Source organism: Scophthalmus maximus, chromosome 4, assembly GCF_022379125.1.
Source record: "Scophthalmus maximus strain ysfricsl-2021 chromosome 4, ASM2237912v1, whole genome shotgun sequence".
Taxonomy (NCBI): domain Eukaryota; kingdom Metazoa; phylum Chordata; class Actinopteri; order Pleuronectiformes; family Scophthalmidae; genus Scophthalmus; species Scophthalmus maximus.
In genome coordinates this window covers 23,776,583-23,791,224 of record NC_061518.1, presented here as the reverse complement: position 1 = coordinate 23,791,224, position 14,642 = coordinate 23,776,583, and the positions used below count along the sequence as shown (strand labels likewise).

Genomic DNA, 14,642 nt, shown 5'->3' with positions numbered 1-14,642 from the left:
CCAAACACGAGCTGAAACACCAACAAGACATCCACACCCTGATTACATGAATATGCATGAACATTCCCGCTGTATATCAACAGAAACCCCCCCCTCCCTGTTGGCATTAAGGCCGGAGAGGCACCCTATACTTACCGCACCTTTTAAAAACCAAATCTTAACAATTCATGAGCGATTCATTTAATACCCATAGTTCAGTTTTCCCATTAGTTTATATCAATTTTTCTAACGGTGCCTGCAATCTGGCAGCTGGCGAAAGGTCCCCGCGCTGCCAACGCGGTGGATTTCAATGGGAAACGGAGGCTGAGGTGACAGCAGTGACTGAGAGCGCGGCTTTGTAATGTGCATGTGCGCCGCCTGCGGGGGCCACAAGTTGCCGGGGTTCCAGCAGGTGGAAATGCAACAGCTTCCCCACCTGCTGGCCCACCTCAGGTAATCCCACTCTGTTGTGCTTTTCAACATCCTCATATTTTCTGAAAGAATATAAAAAAAAAAACAATTATCACAAGACCACATGGCAGCCACGTTAATGAGCATTGTTAACCGCTTTGTATATGTTGATGCTATTATGTAACCTCCCCCCCCCCCCCGCCGGCATTTCAGCAAGCCTGTGGGGGGGCAACATTACAAAATGCACGCTAAAAGGGAGCTGACATCGTTGCTTATAGCTTGAAAAGTTGTGTAACAACAAGAGGACTGCAGGTAACTCGGCCCATCTGTTTTATGAAATGCTTTTTAGATTATCGCTGCATGAGGCTGCTGTTGTGTCAGGCTCCCGGGCTCGCTCCGTCCTGGAGCCCGTACCCTCCGCAGCTGCACGCTCGCCCCATGTTTCAAAACATTAAAAAAAAATTAAAAAATACAAATAAATGTATTACTGGGGGCGCTTTAGCTAAATTTAGAATTTAGAAGTGTATAGCGTTTATAGATAATGCAACCACCTTAAATAAGGTTTGGTAAAAACACCAACACAGATGAGATGCTGAGCGGAACAGAGACCCACAAAGGATGTCAGTGGCTCGTATTCTATTGAGTTCACATTAGCAGTAACATTTGATCTCACAGAGATCTTTGCCAGGCTTTCGTCAGAGAGCACTTAAGGACACCACAAATTGAAATCATTATACACACAGAATATTACTGACAGGTTATTGGAGTCTGCATTATGAGACAGCCTTGGCCCACATGGTGCCGTATACAGCCTTTCACAACTGGAGGTTTATGTTACGCATGTACAGTAGACAAATGTATCCCTCTGAATACATAAAGTCAAACACAAGGGGCTTCTCTTTTGTGTTTGTCCTGGTTTAACCAGGTCATCTGTTTGGGAGTGATATATGCAACATCGCCACGATTCAACAATGTGCTGCGTGCCATTCATTATTAACACTGGAAAAATGATAGGGCTCCTATGAGCTGAGCTCTGCATCGCCGGGTTGCGTGTTTTCATCAGCTGACTGGTCGCCCCGAATGCATAAATGGGCCCAGCACTTATAGGCCGCCGTATAACACCCATTGGCATATGAATTCAAAATAATAATAATTACTTCTTCCTCTCACAAGGCAAAAACTCCGCAGCAGCGACACCATGCATAAAGTTATCTGAAAAAAGACTCCAGATTGGATCTTTAATTGCTTTTTCAGCTGACTTTTTAACATGTGTCTGTAAGCAATATGATTAAATAATAGTGAAATTACATTAATAAGAAATGAGATGGAAATCGGCTGCACGCAGTTTGGAAAAACAGCGCGCAATAAACAAGCTGGAAGAAAAAGGCATTCGCGCAAATTTATGTACATAATCAGGGCGAACATTCAGCTCGACACATAGAAAAGTGTCGCTCGCCCTCGCCGCTATAGGCGTCGCGATCTCCGAGCGTCTGCATCCGCGTGGCTGTGGAAGGCGCGCCGAGCGGACAGTTTAGGGATTAGCATTCATGCTCCGCGTCAATGCGGAGCACATGCAGATGGCTCATTCAAGTGAGCCAGATGTTTTAATGAATGTTAATGAAAAATAAAAGGTAAGGGGGAAAACAACCATTAGAATGCGTTTGACACTTACAACGCCACGCTGGAAATGAAAAGCGTTCAACAAATAAATAAACATCATGCCCCAATTCATCACTTGGTTAATGGCCGGTGGAAAGAAAGAAAGGAAGAAAAAAAGAGAGAGGCAAATATCTATGGAAATGAGTGTTTGTATATCCTCCCTTTTCAGTGATTAGGAATTAATTTGAATAATTAACGATGATCAACAGAGATGAGAGTGCTGCCTCTCGCAGTGTGTGTGTGTGTGTGTGTGTGTGCGAGATGGAGTGCGGGTGACTTGTTTGTGCAAGTGGAAGGGAGGTAGGCCTACCTTGAAGCCAGTCGGAGCTCTCCCTGAAAACAAACTTGCGATATGTTTTCACTTCCAAGTGACAAAGCACAATGTACGTATGAGTATAAACTTTGCTCATGCACACCGGGCGTACACCAGCATTCCTGTGAGCAGAGCAGCAATACGAATGGACAAGAGGATGGAGACTTAAAGATATTAGAGTCCTTTATTTAATTGGGCACGTAATTTTGTTACATTTTTTCTTTTTTTTTATTGGCAATCATTTATTACTCTGATGGTCGGTTTATGTTCACTCACTCCGTCCTTCAGACCCTCTCGATTCGTCCCTTGTACAATTGCAAGTGCGAGTGAGATAATGTAATCTACTGTGTGCAGTGTTACAAAAAAAAAATAAAAAATCTGAAATCTGAAAAATCCTTCTAACTCGTCCTACTATATAAAGGCTTTCAAAGGAGCAGCGTGTGGGATTTGTTGGGATCTTTGGAAATCTTGCGTGTTCACCTGAAAGTAAGAATTATAGTGTTTTGTTGGCTTAAAGTGAGCCCCCCCAGAACGGCAGAACGGACAAACCGAACCCTGACTCTTGAGAGGAACACTCTCACGTTTGTGGATCACCTCTAAGGGAGGGCTGAGGCAGGGAGTGTTCATTTGGTTACAGTCTGCAACCTCACAACCAGATGCCTCTAAATCTTATAATAGGATTGGTTGCTATGGTTCCTCTAATATGAAAGAGTGCTCAAAGTCTTTTTCTTTTATTTGGTAGTTTTTTCTCTCTCCATGAGCTCCTTTCTCTTGACCTCCTCCACGTAGCACTTGGCTTTTACATTGTCTATTTATTGGGTATGCAAACTGAGCGGCTTGTAACTATGAATAAAGAAAAACCAAGAGAAGACGAAAGTCCTACCTCTAACATTCTGGATGACGTACTGGGATCCATGAGTTCTACATTCACAATTCATAAACCATGTTGTAAAAAAGCATGATTTTAAACTGATGGCATGATTCACGTTCACAAGTCCACTGCAGAAAAACAGGTTCTGTTTGGGGGCGTCGGAGAGCCCAATGTTTGGTGCCAGACAAGCTAGTTTGAGTATTTCTCAAGCTGCTGGTCTCCTGGGGTTTTTACAGTCTCTTGAGTTAAGTCAGACTGTGTGAAATCTGACAGAAAGTCTACAGTAACTCAGGTGGCCACTCTTTTACACACGTGGCGAGGGGAAAAAAAAACAAAAAAAAAACATCTCACAAAGAACAACATGTCAAAACTTGGGGTGGATGATTTGCAACAGCAGAGGACCACATCCAGTTCCTCTCCTGTCAGCTGAGGAGAGAAAATCTGAGGCTGCAGCGGGCACAGGCTCATCAGAACGGGACAAACGAAGACTGGAAAAATGTAGGCCGGTCTGACGAATCTGTATTTCTGCTGAGGCTGCAGGAGGTCGGCTGAGAATATGGATTCAACAGCCTGTATCCACGGACCAACCTGCCATGTGTCAACAGTCCAGGTGTGGGGATTTTTTTGTTTTCTACCCACATCACGGCTTGAATGCCCCGGCCTCTCTGAATACTGGAGCTGACTGATGTTCCTCTCTTCATGGCCTCAATTTAGATCAACAATGTAAGTGTGCAGCTGCAAAAATGTGCAGAAATAATGTAATGCCGTCGTGCCGACATGGAGCAGAATCTCTCCACGTCAAGAAGTACTGAGAGCAAAGAGACGACGTACTCGGTATTAGAATGGTGCCCCTAGTAATGTTGTCTGCTGACTGTACAGGATGTGTGTACAAATAGCTTTTTGGCAACATGTTAAACATGAAATAATTCATATTTGTTCAAATGTTTTTCTTTCTTTTTATACATTTATGAGGCGTGTTTTTTTTTCCTTCATCAAACGTACAATGGGGAATTGAAAAGTTAAGTTACTTTATTGGTACATGGATCTTGGAGTAGTGGGCTATGGCAGCAGGATGACAAACTGCTAGAGCTCAGGGATGGTAACAGCAACATGCAATCCTTGTGGTGGAGGGAAAAAAATGCCCAACACCCCAGCGAGTCAATGGTTAAAAACCCTTCCGTTACTTCAAATTATTCTTACAGTCTTGGGATGTGGTAACATGTCCAACTCTTGTCCTTCAGCGCGTTTGCCACCATATGTCACATCATCATCGTGCTGAACATGAAAGCAAAATCCACCCAGAAACTGTGCAACATCTGGAGGGAAAGATCTATCCAAAATGCCGGCACAGACAACGTCCTATCCCCTCCCATGTTTTTCATCATAGGAAGGCACATTCTCATTGTCTGAGGCAGCTCAGGACCAAGGCAGGGTGTCATGCCAAAGCCTGGCTTTTATGAGGGGTTTTATATTCATTTGATGATCCTGCGGGCCTCTGTTTCCTGAGTGGATTATCCGTATATGCTGGTGCTGAGCCCTTTTTATATTCGGCGCTGTGGCTTAGTCAATAAGGTCCATTCTGCATACAATATTCAAGATTATACAAGACAGACAGCATAATTCACACTCAATCAGAATACAAATGACTGCAGACGGCGAGAGAAACGCATTTGGAAAACAAACACAGCTGATTCTCGGCGCTGGAACCGGCTCAGTCATGACCACCTTGCTACGCTCACACAGACTGTCCTTTTTCCACAGACTAAACCTGAGGAGAATTCTTTATCTCTGCTCGGTATGGAGTCCTTGTTTTGTGAAGTCATGGTCTTAAATAATGCATGTTTCAACCCAGGGAGAGTAAGGTGGGCGTGAAGGTTACTGTACGCCTTTGCTTTTTTTCTCGTGCGTGCCTGTGCATACTCGCATGCGCATCATTAAAATGATGTGCTGAGTACATCAGCCATGTGTATAATTGCATTAATGTGTTATGAACTGCTTCCACCTCCAGCGACCATAAAAATTGCTCTGCATGGGATGGACCGGGAGATGAGAGAGGAATACCTGGTGGTCATTCAGGCTAAGGACATGGGAGGTCACATGGGCGGCTTGTCTGGAACGACGACGGTCACCGTCACACTGACGGACATCAATGACAATCCACCAAAGTTCTCTAAAAGTGAGTAACGTCGAGACCTTAATAAACATTTGAAATGAAATTAGGGAGGGAAACAAATTAGTGCTGCTCTACATAAGTATTCCTCAAATTGGTCACCATTTCCTCCAACTGCTGCGCGGTCTAATGATGATGCAGCACCGCAATGTGCTTGAATGTGATTTCTTGCAGTCCAAAGAAGGTTTGTCTCTCCCTCCACAGGTTTGTATGAGTTTGTAATCCCCGAAGACCTACCGATCGGAAAAATGGGGGGAAAGGTGAAGGCGAACGACAGGGACATCGGCGACAATGCCAAGTCGACGTACAGCATCATCGAGGGCGACGAACAGGGCACGTTTGAGATCGTCACGGACGCGCAGACACAAGAGGGGATTCTCCGAGTGAAGAAGGTGAGACCTAGGAAAAAAGTCACAACCTCAGGCTTCCTGTCTTTGTAGGTCAGCGACAGGCAAAACACTGCAGGGCCCCGGGGTGGAGGGAGGAGGAGCCGCGCGGGGCGTTCACTCTTGTTAGCTAGGTGGAGAGCCGCGGCAGCTACATCAAGCGGCTGCAGCTCATGACTCAAAGACAAACTCTGTGTCTACTGAATTGCATGTTCACACGAGTCTGGATTTCTGTACAGCTTCCGCTGAAAGTCTGTGCCTGAGCGTTCGGGAGAGGGATTCACTCAAAGGCACATCATTAAATATTAAAACACTGGGGCCTAACCACCGCCTGAGTGGATTCGGGGCTAAAGAAGCACTTGCGTTTGTGTATATATCGCTGAATCCTATTTTTCTCCATTAAAAGAAAAAAAATCTCTGAGAGAAAAGATAGTCACAATAAATCTCTGTCACTAGCGAGACTTGGCCCTGCAATAGGCTGGCGACTTGTCCAGGGTGTACCCCGCCTCTCGCCCAATGTCAGCTGGGATTGGCTCCCCGAGACCCTTAAGTGGATTAAGCGGTAGACAATGGATGGATGGATGGATGGATGGATGGATGGATGGATGGCGAGACTTTCTCTTGGTGAACATTCAAACAAACATGGCAAACATGGAAAAACTAAGAGGTTAGGATCACTTTGTCTCTTACAACATACTATTATTTCCACATGATAGTCCCGCCCGCTTCGCGGTAGCTGTCTTAGCTTGAGGCGGATTGATTCATAATTGTAAATGTGCTCAGCGCTCATTCTAACTTTGTTTCGCTGACACACACAGACACACAAGAGCAGATGGTCTGGATTTAGATTTGCCCGTTGTCCCGTATATTTTTTTTGCCGCCTACAAAAAGCAGCTCCATCCGAGCAGTTGCCGGGTAATTGCCTTGCTCAAGGGTGCCCCGGCAGTGGTTGTTCCAAAAGAGAAAAGACAATAAACAGTAAACGTTAAAGACGTTCTCAGGTAGACCGTCCTGAGGCAAACGATCGACATTCCCATCATGAAACCTTTTTTTGTTGTTGTTGTTTGTTTTACCCGGAGGAAAACTCATTAGCACATAATGCCATGATACAATGTGATGTTGGTGAATTAAGTGTTGGAAGTAGCAAAGTTATAATCCTCAGATAAGTTCAAAAGTATGGCAGAGGCTTAGACACATGCTTTGTTGCATATAGAAAAGTGATTTTCGTACAATTTCATGAAAGTTAAAAGTTGCACAAGTTCCAGCACGGATACCACGGTTGGCCTGTAGTCATTTAAAGCATGCGATCCTATAGTTTTGCTCAATACCAGTGAACGCGAAATTTACATTGGCAACCACAATACATTTTAATAACGCCATGCCCTTCAAGCGAGTTTAGACAAAGCTGTATCCCAAGGACATCTGTCGGAAATCTCACTGAGATTTTGAACACCTGGCATCACAGACGTCAAAGCACACGCTACTTATACATGCATGTATTCTGTCGAGTCTATGGAAGCTCTCCTCGGTGGAGGATGTTCGCATGTATTGAATCACACACATGATTGATGAACGGGCATCCTCGTGTCTTGAGTCATGGCTGGTTTCAGCGTTTGAGGAGAGCGGCCGTACATCACTCAAGTACGGAACGCCGTTGTGTTGTGATGTAAGACGACATTACCCCAAGGACGTGCGGCTGTGACTTTGTCAACGTGTGAACAATGAACTGTGTGGGAGGTGGAATGTATAATGGCGAAAGGCATTCTTCCGGGACCGAAGTTCACCTCCACTAAAGAAAACGCCGGTGCTGGAGAACAATCTCGACGCAGAGCCATAAAATCTCGAACTGTTGACAAAGCAAATGTCAAATGTGTTAGTCTTTTAGCCAAACCTCAGCTCCCCTCTCCCCACGTCCTGCTCAACTCTCTCTCCGTGGGCCCGGTTGCCTGCATCGCTAACGCAAGATAGACGATAATGTGTTGGGAAAGTAACAAGGCATTTTTGCGCACTGAGTGTTGTTGAATCCCTCCAGAAAGCGGCGTCTCAAGTTGAGACGAGTAAAAAAAAAAGGCAGTTGTTTGTGCCATTTCTCTTTTGTTCTGCATCCCGCACAGCTGTTATCCAACAACCTGGGTGACAGAAGAAAAAAAAAATAAAAGATCCAGCGTTACACTCCAACACGCCCTGTACCTGTTAAAAGCAGCGCGTGGCTATGAACTGCCATCTAATGCGGAATTCAAATTATTCGAAGATCCTCTGCGGCAAGGTTAAATCATATGGATCTCGCTGAGCCTGGAGAGGCACAACACCAGGGCAGAGATTCTTTGCTGTTTGGGTTTTAAGCTTTTTATCTGCCAGCCCGCAGGCCTGTCGAGGGATGTTAGTGGGATGCTGAGCTTTCACCCCCGCGGCCAACGCTGAACTTTGAAGTCTCTAAATTGCCCATGTACATACTGATTTGACGCTAACGCCCCGGAGAGACCGAACAATGACACAGCGGGGTTTGCGGTGTGGGACATGGCCGGGGGTAGGGGGGGGATGTCTCCTTGTCGCCGAGTCTCTGTTCCGAAGTTTAGCCTCATTCGGCGAAGCAGAGCGGTTCGTCAGGAACTGCAAGAACGTAAACTTGCCACGCCACCTTGACACTGACAAATCTTTTAACAATCAACTGCAGCTCGACAACAGGAGTGGCATGCATACAAACACGGCGTACCAAAGTGCCTCGCTCTGGATCATTCATCCAAAGCACTGTGCTCGTTTATTGAATTAATAATATGAATGGGTCAAAATTATGACTTGCATTCTGATTCTGAGTGCCTCACAGACGCTCCATTTGATTTTGTAATTGATATTGGAAATTTGTTTTAATCAAACTTCACATGGCCCATCAAGGAAGCTGTTTACTAAAATGTTTGACTCAAACCATTCAAGTGGATTTGGTTTAATTAAATATGCCCCCCCCCCCCCCCCCACAAACACACACACACACTGGAAAACAAATGTAATGAGTTGTTTCTACCTGCTGTCAAGTTTTAATGACACCGGCAAGCAGAAGAAAAGAAAAAAACAACAACAGAAAACGCTGTTCTCTTCCAATTGCGTTAATCATTCTTATTAACATAGATTGAATGTGAACTTGGTCAGTTGAAGGCATGAAACCAAAGGGATTCATCGTTCGACTCGGCTGTGGAAGAGCAGCTCAGAAAAACTACTCGCAGGAAGGAAAGAAAGAAAGAAAGAAAGAAAGAAAGGGCAACACAGCATCACATCTGCTGGACATAAACCAGTTTAATTAATGTTTGTACCAGTTAAAGACTCACAAACAGTGATTCAAATAAAAAACTTTGGCCTCTCCGTTTCCATGTAATCATTTTGGCTCTCCAGCCACAACCTTTCTGCAGGCTCTGAATTGAGGTGTAATCCGCTGGCTCGAGCTCCGGCCACACTCTGTACTTTCTCAGCACAGACGGCGCGACCAGAGAGAGGGAAGGGGGGGGGGGGGGGGGAAGTAGCGGAGGGCGGGTTGGGTGTCAGGAGTGAGGAGGAGGAGGAGAAGAAGGGGGGAGGTTAGTAATGAAAGTGTTCCAAATAGCTTCCTCGGAGCGTGGAGGAGTGGGGCTTGGAGAGGCTTCGGGGGGCTTAGGTCTGACTACTAGTGTCCGGATGCCAGGAGTGTGGGAGTGTGGCAGTCGAATACCGTCTCCCTGTCCGGACCCCCAGACAGCCCTCCACCCGCCTGCCCCCTCTGGCCCCAGAGCTCTCAGCACTTTTCCTTGGGGACAATTCCTCTTCCTCTACCCCCCCCCCCCCTTCCTCTAAGTAAATACATCCCTCATTTTGTCCATCTCCCTCCCCTCAGTCCTCCTCTATCCCCAAGCCAGCTCCCATCCCCTCAAGCGGCAAGGCCCAGTTTTGATTTCCCTATAAATCCCGGTTATGGAGTGTGGAAGTGACTTGATCCCATTATTCTAGTAGTATGAGAGCGACCAGAGGTGATATACAGAATGAAATTGTGACAGTCTGGGGTGTCCCTCGGAGATGCCAAGAGGGTAAAATTGTGGCTCTCCTCTTTCTCTTAAATATTAATGACGAGCCGTCTTTAAAAGGGAAATACGACTGTATAGTGAGGGAAAACAGGGATTAAACAGTTATGTCAGTCACTAAGCGGCGTGTCTTGCGCAAAATGTTGTTAGTTCTCTCTGGAAAATTACACCTTTTCTTTTTTGTTTTTTCATCGGCCCCAATACGTACCTGTTCTCATTTATTTTATGTGAGCTGGTGGTGATAGCAGTGCGAAGGCTCCGATGATCTGCTGTCACCGAGAGCATTAGCAGGGAGATTGGTGTTCTCTCGCGCCAAAAAAAGGCCGGGAAATATTTTCAGGTCGCGCAACTCTGAATATTACAATTATTGGGACTAATTGCCTTGAATCAGAAAATGATGACGTTTGCGTCAACGGACGAATCCGATGAGACATGACTGCGCTCTTCTACAAATCTGCAGATCAAAGCCCCATGTGTGTTCTTCTGTAGCTTCTTTTTATTATTATAGTGGCGTGATTCTTCTTATTTACTAGTAAAAAATACAAAACGTATTGGAGCATTTTCATGTGCGGTGTGGCCCCAGAGTTTAACACTCTGCAATCTTGTTACGTCTCCTGATTTATATATGTCGGGTCATTTAAATGGGTGCTCCAGCTACCAAATATTTCATTTTCATCAAGTAGGGGGGGTTCACAAGACACCGATTGGGGAATAGATACCAAGATCCTTCCCCACTTGTAGCCCCTACTACTGTGTGTCAAGCTCCAAAATCACTGGATCTCCCCAACTTTCTGTCCTTTCTGACTCTGTTTCCTGTCTTCACGACTTGAGGTACTGTAATTGTGATGACAGGATCGATAATAATAATAATGTCATGACAGGTAAAAATCCGCGGGGTGCCCCTTTCAATCCATGACGCTGCAGAGTGGTTCGTGGAATGATCATGTCTTTTATCTGTAACATTTCTGTTTTTAATTTGACAGGTATCAGACACAGTAGGTCAGCATAACCACATACTGAGTATTGAGCGTCTCAACGTTGCACTTAATCGCGTCACTTTGCGTGTAACCTGTCATTCCTCCCTCTCCCCCTATCCCCGTCAGCCTCTGGACTTCGAGAGCAAGAGAGCCTACACGCTGAAAGTGGAGGCCAGCAACGTGCGCCCGGAGCCCAGCAGCAGCGGGCCCTTCAAAGACACGGCCACGGTGAAGATCGTGGTCGAGGACTCCGACGAGCCGCCCTTCTTCTCCAAACCCGTGTACCTGCTGGAGGTGAACGAGAACGCCCCCATCAACACGGTCGTAGGCACGGTCACCGCCAGGGACCCCGACTCGTCCGGGAGCCAAGTCAGGTGGGAGCACGGATGCGGTTTGGCAGCGGGCCACCGAAATGGCAAACTCCTCTCCCCCTACTTAGCCAATTGCTATTGACCGGCCGACTAGAGCAGTGCGGAACTTGAAAGAGAAAGAAAGTAAAAGCTCTTTAGTGTAACCCCAAGAAGTGCTGGAGAGAATAGGTTAACAAATGGGTCTTTTCAGGCTATAATGAGTTGTTTTAATAAAAGGTTCGACACGGAGGCATGCAATTAAGTCCCTTCATGCCCGTCTGTGACCTTTGGACACTGTGGTAGTGTCTTTGTGTCTCTGGCAGCGGGGGAAGCGACTCAATGATTGCTCTTATTTCCACAGATGTACAAAAAAAGAAAAGAAATTAAGATTATGAGTTGAAGGCAGAACAACTTTCTCTCCAGCCCTGCTATATTACCCCCCCCCCCCTCCGCATGACTCATTCTTGGAAATACCACAAGGGCACCTTGAGGATAGGTTATGCGGGCAATTTCTCTCCCTCCGTCTTGGCATTTCATTAATTCTCCAGCGACTTGCTGACCGCATTCCGGGGACAACACTCAACAGGTTGTGTGTAATTGCGTGGCGAGCAGAGCGCTGGCTGGGCTTCGCAGATTGGCTGAGGCAATGGAGCAGGGCTGGGCTCACTTTGCGTCTTTATCCCCCCCCCCCCCCTTCTGGTGGCATCCTCATGCTTAGTGATGAAATTGCCGGGAGGAATCGAGCCCGGGGGTTGCGCGACGCCCCCTTCCCAGTTAAAGAGAGACATTTTTCATATAGGTCCCGTATGACATCTCTTGCCCCTCTCCGTTATCATTCCGTGTCACAGTGCTGCCGTGTCTGTCGACGCACGTCCGGGGTTTCATAGAGCGAGACGTGGGGACAAAGCGAGAGGAGCCAGTTCGAGGAATGCAGTGTTTAAAAGTCCAGCGTACCAACTTTTTTTTGCACTGAAGAACTATATACAGCACTGGCAGCTATGTTTTTGCGCACTTTATTCCCACGTGCCTCCGCCAATGCATCAGTACTGAAAGACAGAGTGACTAAATAAAGAATGAGCGTGCACACAGATGGCGGCACCCCGCTGACGCGATCTCTGCGCACACTTGCTGCCGCGAAACTGTCCAGATATCAACATCCCGCCTTGGCACTCGTGAACTGTTTTGAGCGCGATGCGGCGCGAGCTGAGTGACAGGCTGCCATCCCACACCGCACCGGCTTATTTCCCCTCGGTTTTCTTTTCTTTTCTTCTTCTTCTTCTCTTTTTCCCGAGGTCACTCACTTAACGCTCACTAGGCTCATTAAGCTTTTAATCACCCTTCTAATTTTTTTTTATTTTTTTTTTTAATAATTTGTGGAGAACTTGTTATTTTCAAGAATGGATTGTGGCAACAAAAAAAAAAACAACCCTCCACTGCAGCCGGAGAAACAGAAGACAGCCTTTTTTGTTCTTTCTTTAATGTGCTCAAGAGCCGTTACGATTTTCTTTTGAGTTTTTTTCTATTTTTTTTTTTTTTTTTTAATCAAGCTCATTCTCCAATTTTCAATCGCAGCTCTCCGAGAGCGGGGCGGCGGGCGGGGGGAATAAGTGGCTAATAGAATGCCGCGTTAGTCGTCTGCCGGCTCCGGGTAAAATCCGCTGATCGCCAGGGAAAAAGAACGGCCCAAAAGATAACACACAGAGCCAGACTTGTACTTGCCAGTTTGCATTTTGTCACAACAAATTGTTTTATCTCTGTGATTTCTTCTTTCTTTTCTTTAGTACCCCCACGCCCCCCCACTCCACAAATCCTCAAAATGAGCGTGATCTATCACAGATGTCAAGTGTCTCTTTCTTTGTGGGGGGATGAGATGAAACAAACTATTGTCAGGGAGAGCTTAATATGATGCATCGCTCCTCACCAAAGACCATTTGATTTCACTGCGAGCCAGGGTTTTGTATTAGCCTGTAACTCTGAGCTTTCGGGCGATAAAATGATTACCGTCTGGAAGATTTTAATCCTCCACATATACTGGCTGACAGAAGGCTGCAGCCTCAGTAAGGCCTCTTACGAGAACAGAAGCATGTAGTAAATAATGGAGAATCGAGACGGAAGCCTCGGCAGTCAGTAAACCACGCGTGTTTGCTTTACAAACTCCGTCGCGCGTACATGGCTTCAACCGACAATTATGCGCATTACTGAATAATCTGTAATTGGTGTATATTAATAATGTCAATAATTTCATCATGTGAAACATCAGAGAATCGTGGAAATTCTGTCACGACCATCCCCTGAGTCCAGGTGGCCGTCTTATTTCGTCAAAACAACCTGAGACCCAAAGAAGCTGCTTCCGACTTTTAAATTGATTGAATTTAAGAAGACAAACTGAGGTAATTGGATGATGGTTCCACACAAATGAGCACAAGTCAAATAAATTCATATTTACTTTGGCCGCACTTACCTCCTTCAGTTTACAGTTTGTACCTTCATCACAAGTTTTGTTCAACTGAATTGAACTGTTCGGTTCAATTTCTTTTCAAGCTGATAATATGAAATTTACAGTTCAGTCTATACAATGTGACCTTTTTTTTCATTTTAGTCATTTGAAAAAGCAAATTATTTGGATCAGTAGTGTTTGCTCAAGCATTTGCTGCAGCTCTGAGTCTCTAAAAAGTGTTTCGGTATTATTGCATGAACACATTTTGGCTTTTGCAATATTTTGGAATATACATAAGCGTTATTAGACGAAGCCCTTTATATATTTTTAAAAAAGCCGTGTCAAAGAAACAGCACAGATGCGGCGCACGTCGAGTGTTGGTCTTTACACTTGGGATAGCTGGAAACGATACTTATCAGCCCACAACCAGCACCGTCCTCCTCTCTCCCTGCTGTCCTGCTTTCTTTTCTTTTTTCTCACCCACTGAGTCATTTCATCCGCTAACTTAGTGCTTTCTTTAAAAAAAATTGCAAGCGGAGAGAGGGGGCCGCCACCACGAAGAGAGCCACAGCTGCTGCCGGGTGGCTCTACAGTGGAGTGGCACAGCAGTAATGGCAGCACTACTGTGAACTTATTACCATCTGGATGAGCGCTCAAGTCTCTGATCACAATCGCTCTCCGTCCCAACCCCCCCCCCCCCACACCCCCCAGCCCCAGCCCCACCTCAGACCAGACCACACCAGTCTGAGTCGAACAACCACTCGGGGCGAGTGCTCTGGTGGGCTCGGGTGTCCTCTGCACTCGGGAGACAAACAGCCCCTTAGCTGTACTCAACGCATCCAACCAACGACGTTTCAGGTGCACTCGGCGAAACACTCCGCCAGCGTTGCTCCTCCCCGGAGGGCCCCCGCGCTCTGTCATTTTCTACCTGGCTGATCGCGCAAACAAAGAGCAACGTGACATCTGGCAGTTCGCCGTGGCCGCCTGGCACGAACCGCTGGATTCCACGGGAGAGGTGTGACCGCACGCCATCGCCAGAAATATTT

General features: G+C 46.2%; 1 protein-coding gene across 2 annotated transcripts in view; it reads left to right on the top strand.

The window, feature by feature from the left end:
- cdh8 (cadherin 8) overlaps positions 1 to 14,642 on the top strand; it is an 88,916-nt gene that overhangs the window by 59,531 nt on the left and 14,743 nt on the right. For both annotated transcript variants that reach the window (XM_047331725.1, XM_035629259.2), the window contains exons 5-7: positions 5,242 to 5,409; positions 5,608 to 5,795; positions 10,936 to 11,183. In XM_047331725.1, coding sequence (XP_047187681.1) covers positions 5,242 to 5,409; positions 5,608 to 5,795; positions 10,936 to 11,183 — 604 coding nt within the window. The remainder of the gene's footprint in view (positions 1 to 5,241; positions 5,410 to 5,607; positions 5,796 to 10,935; positions 11,184 to 14,642) is intronic.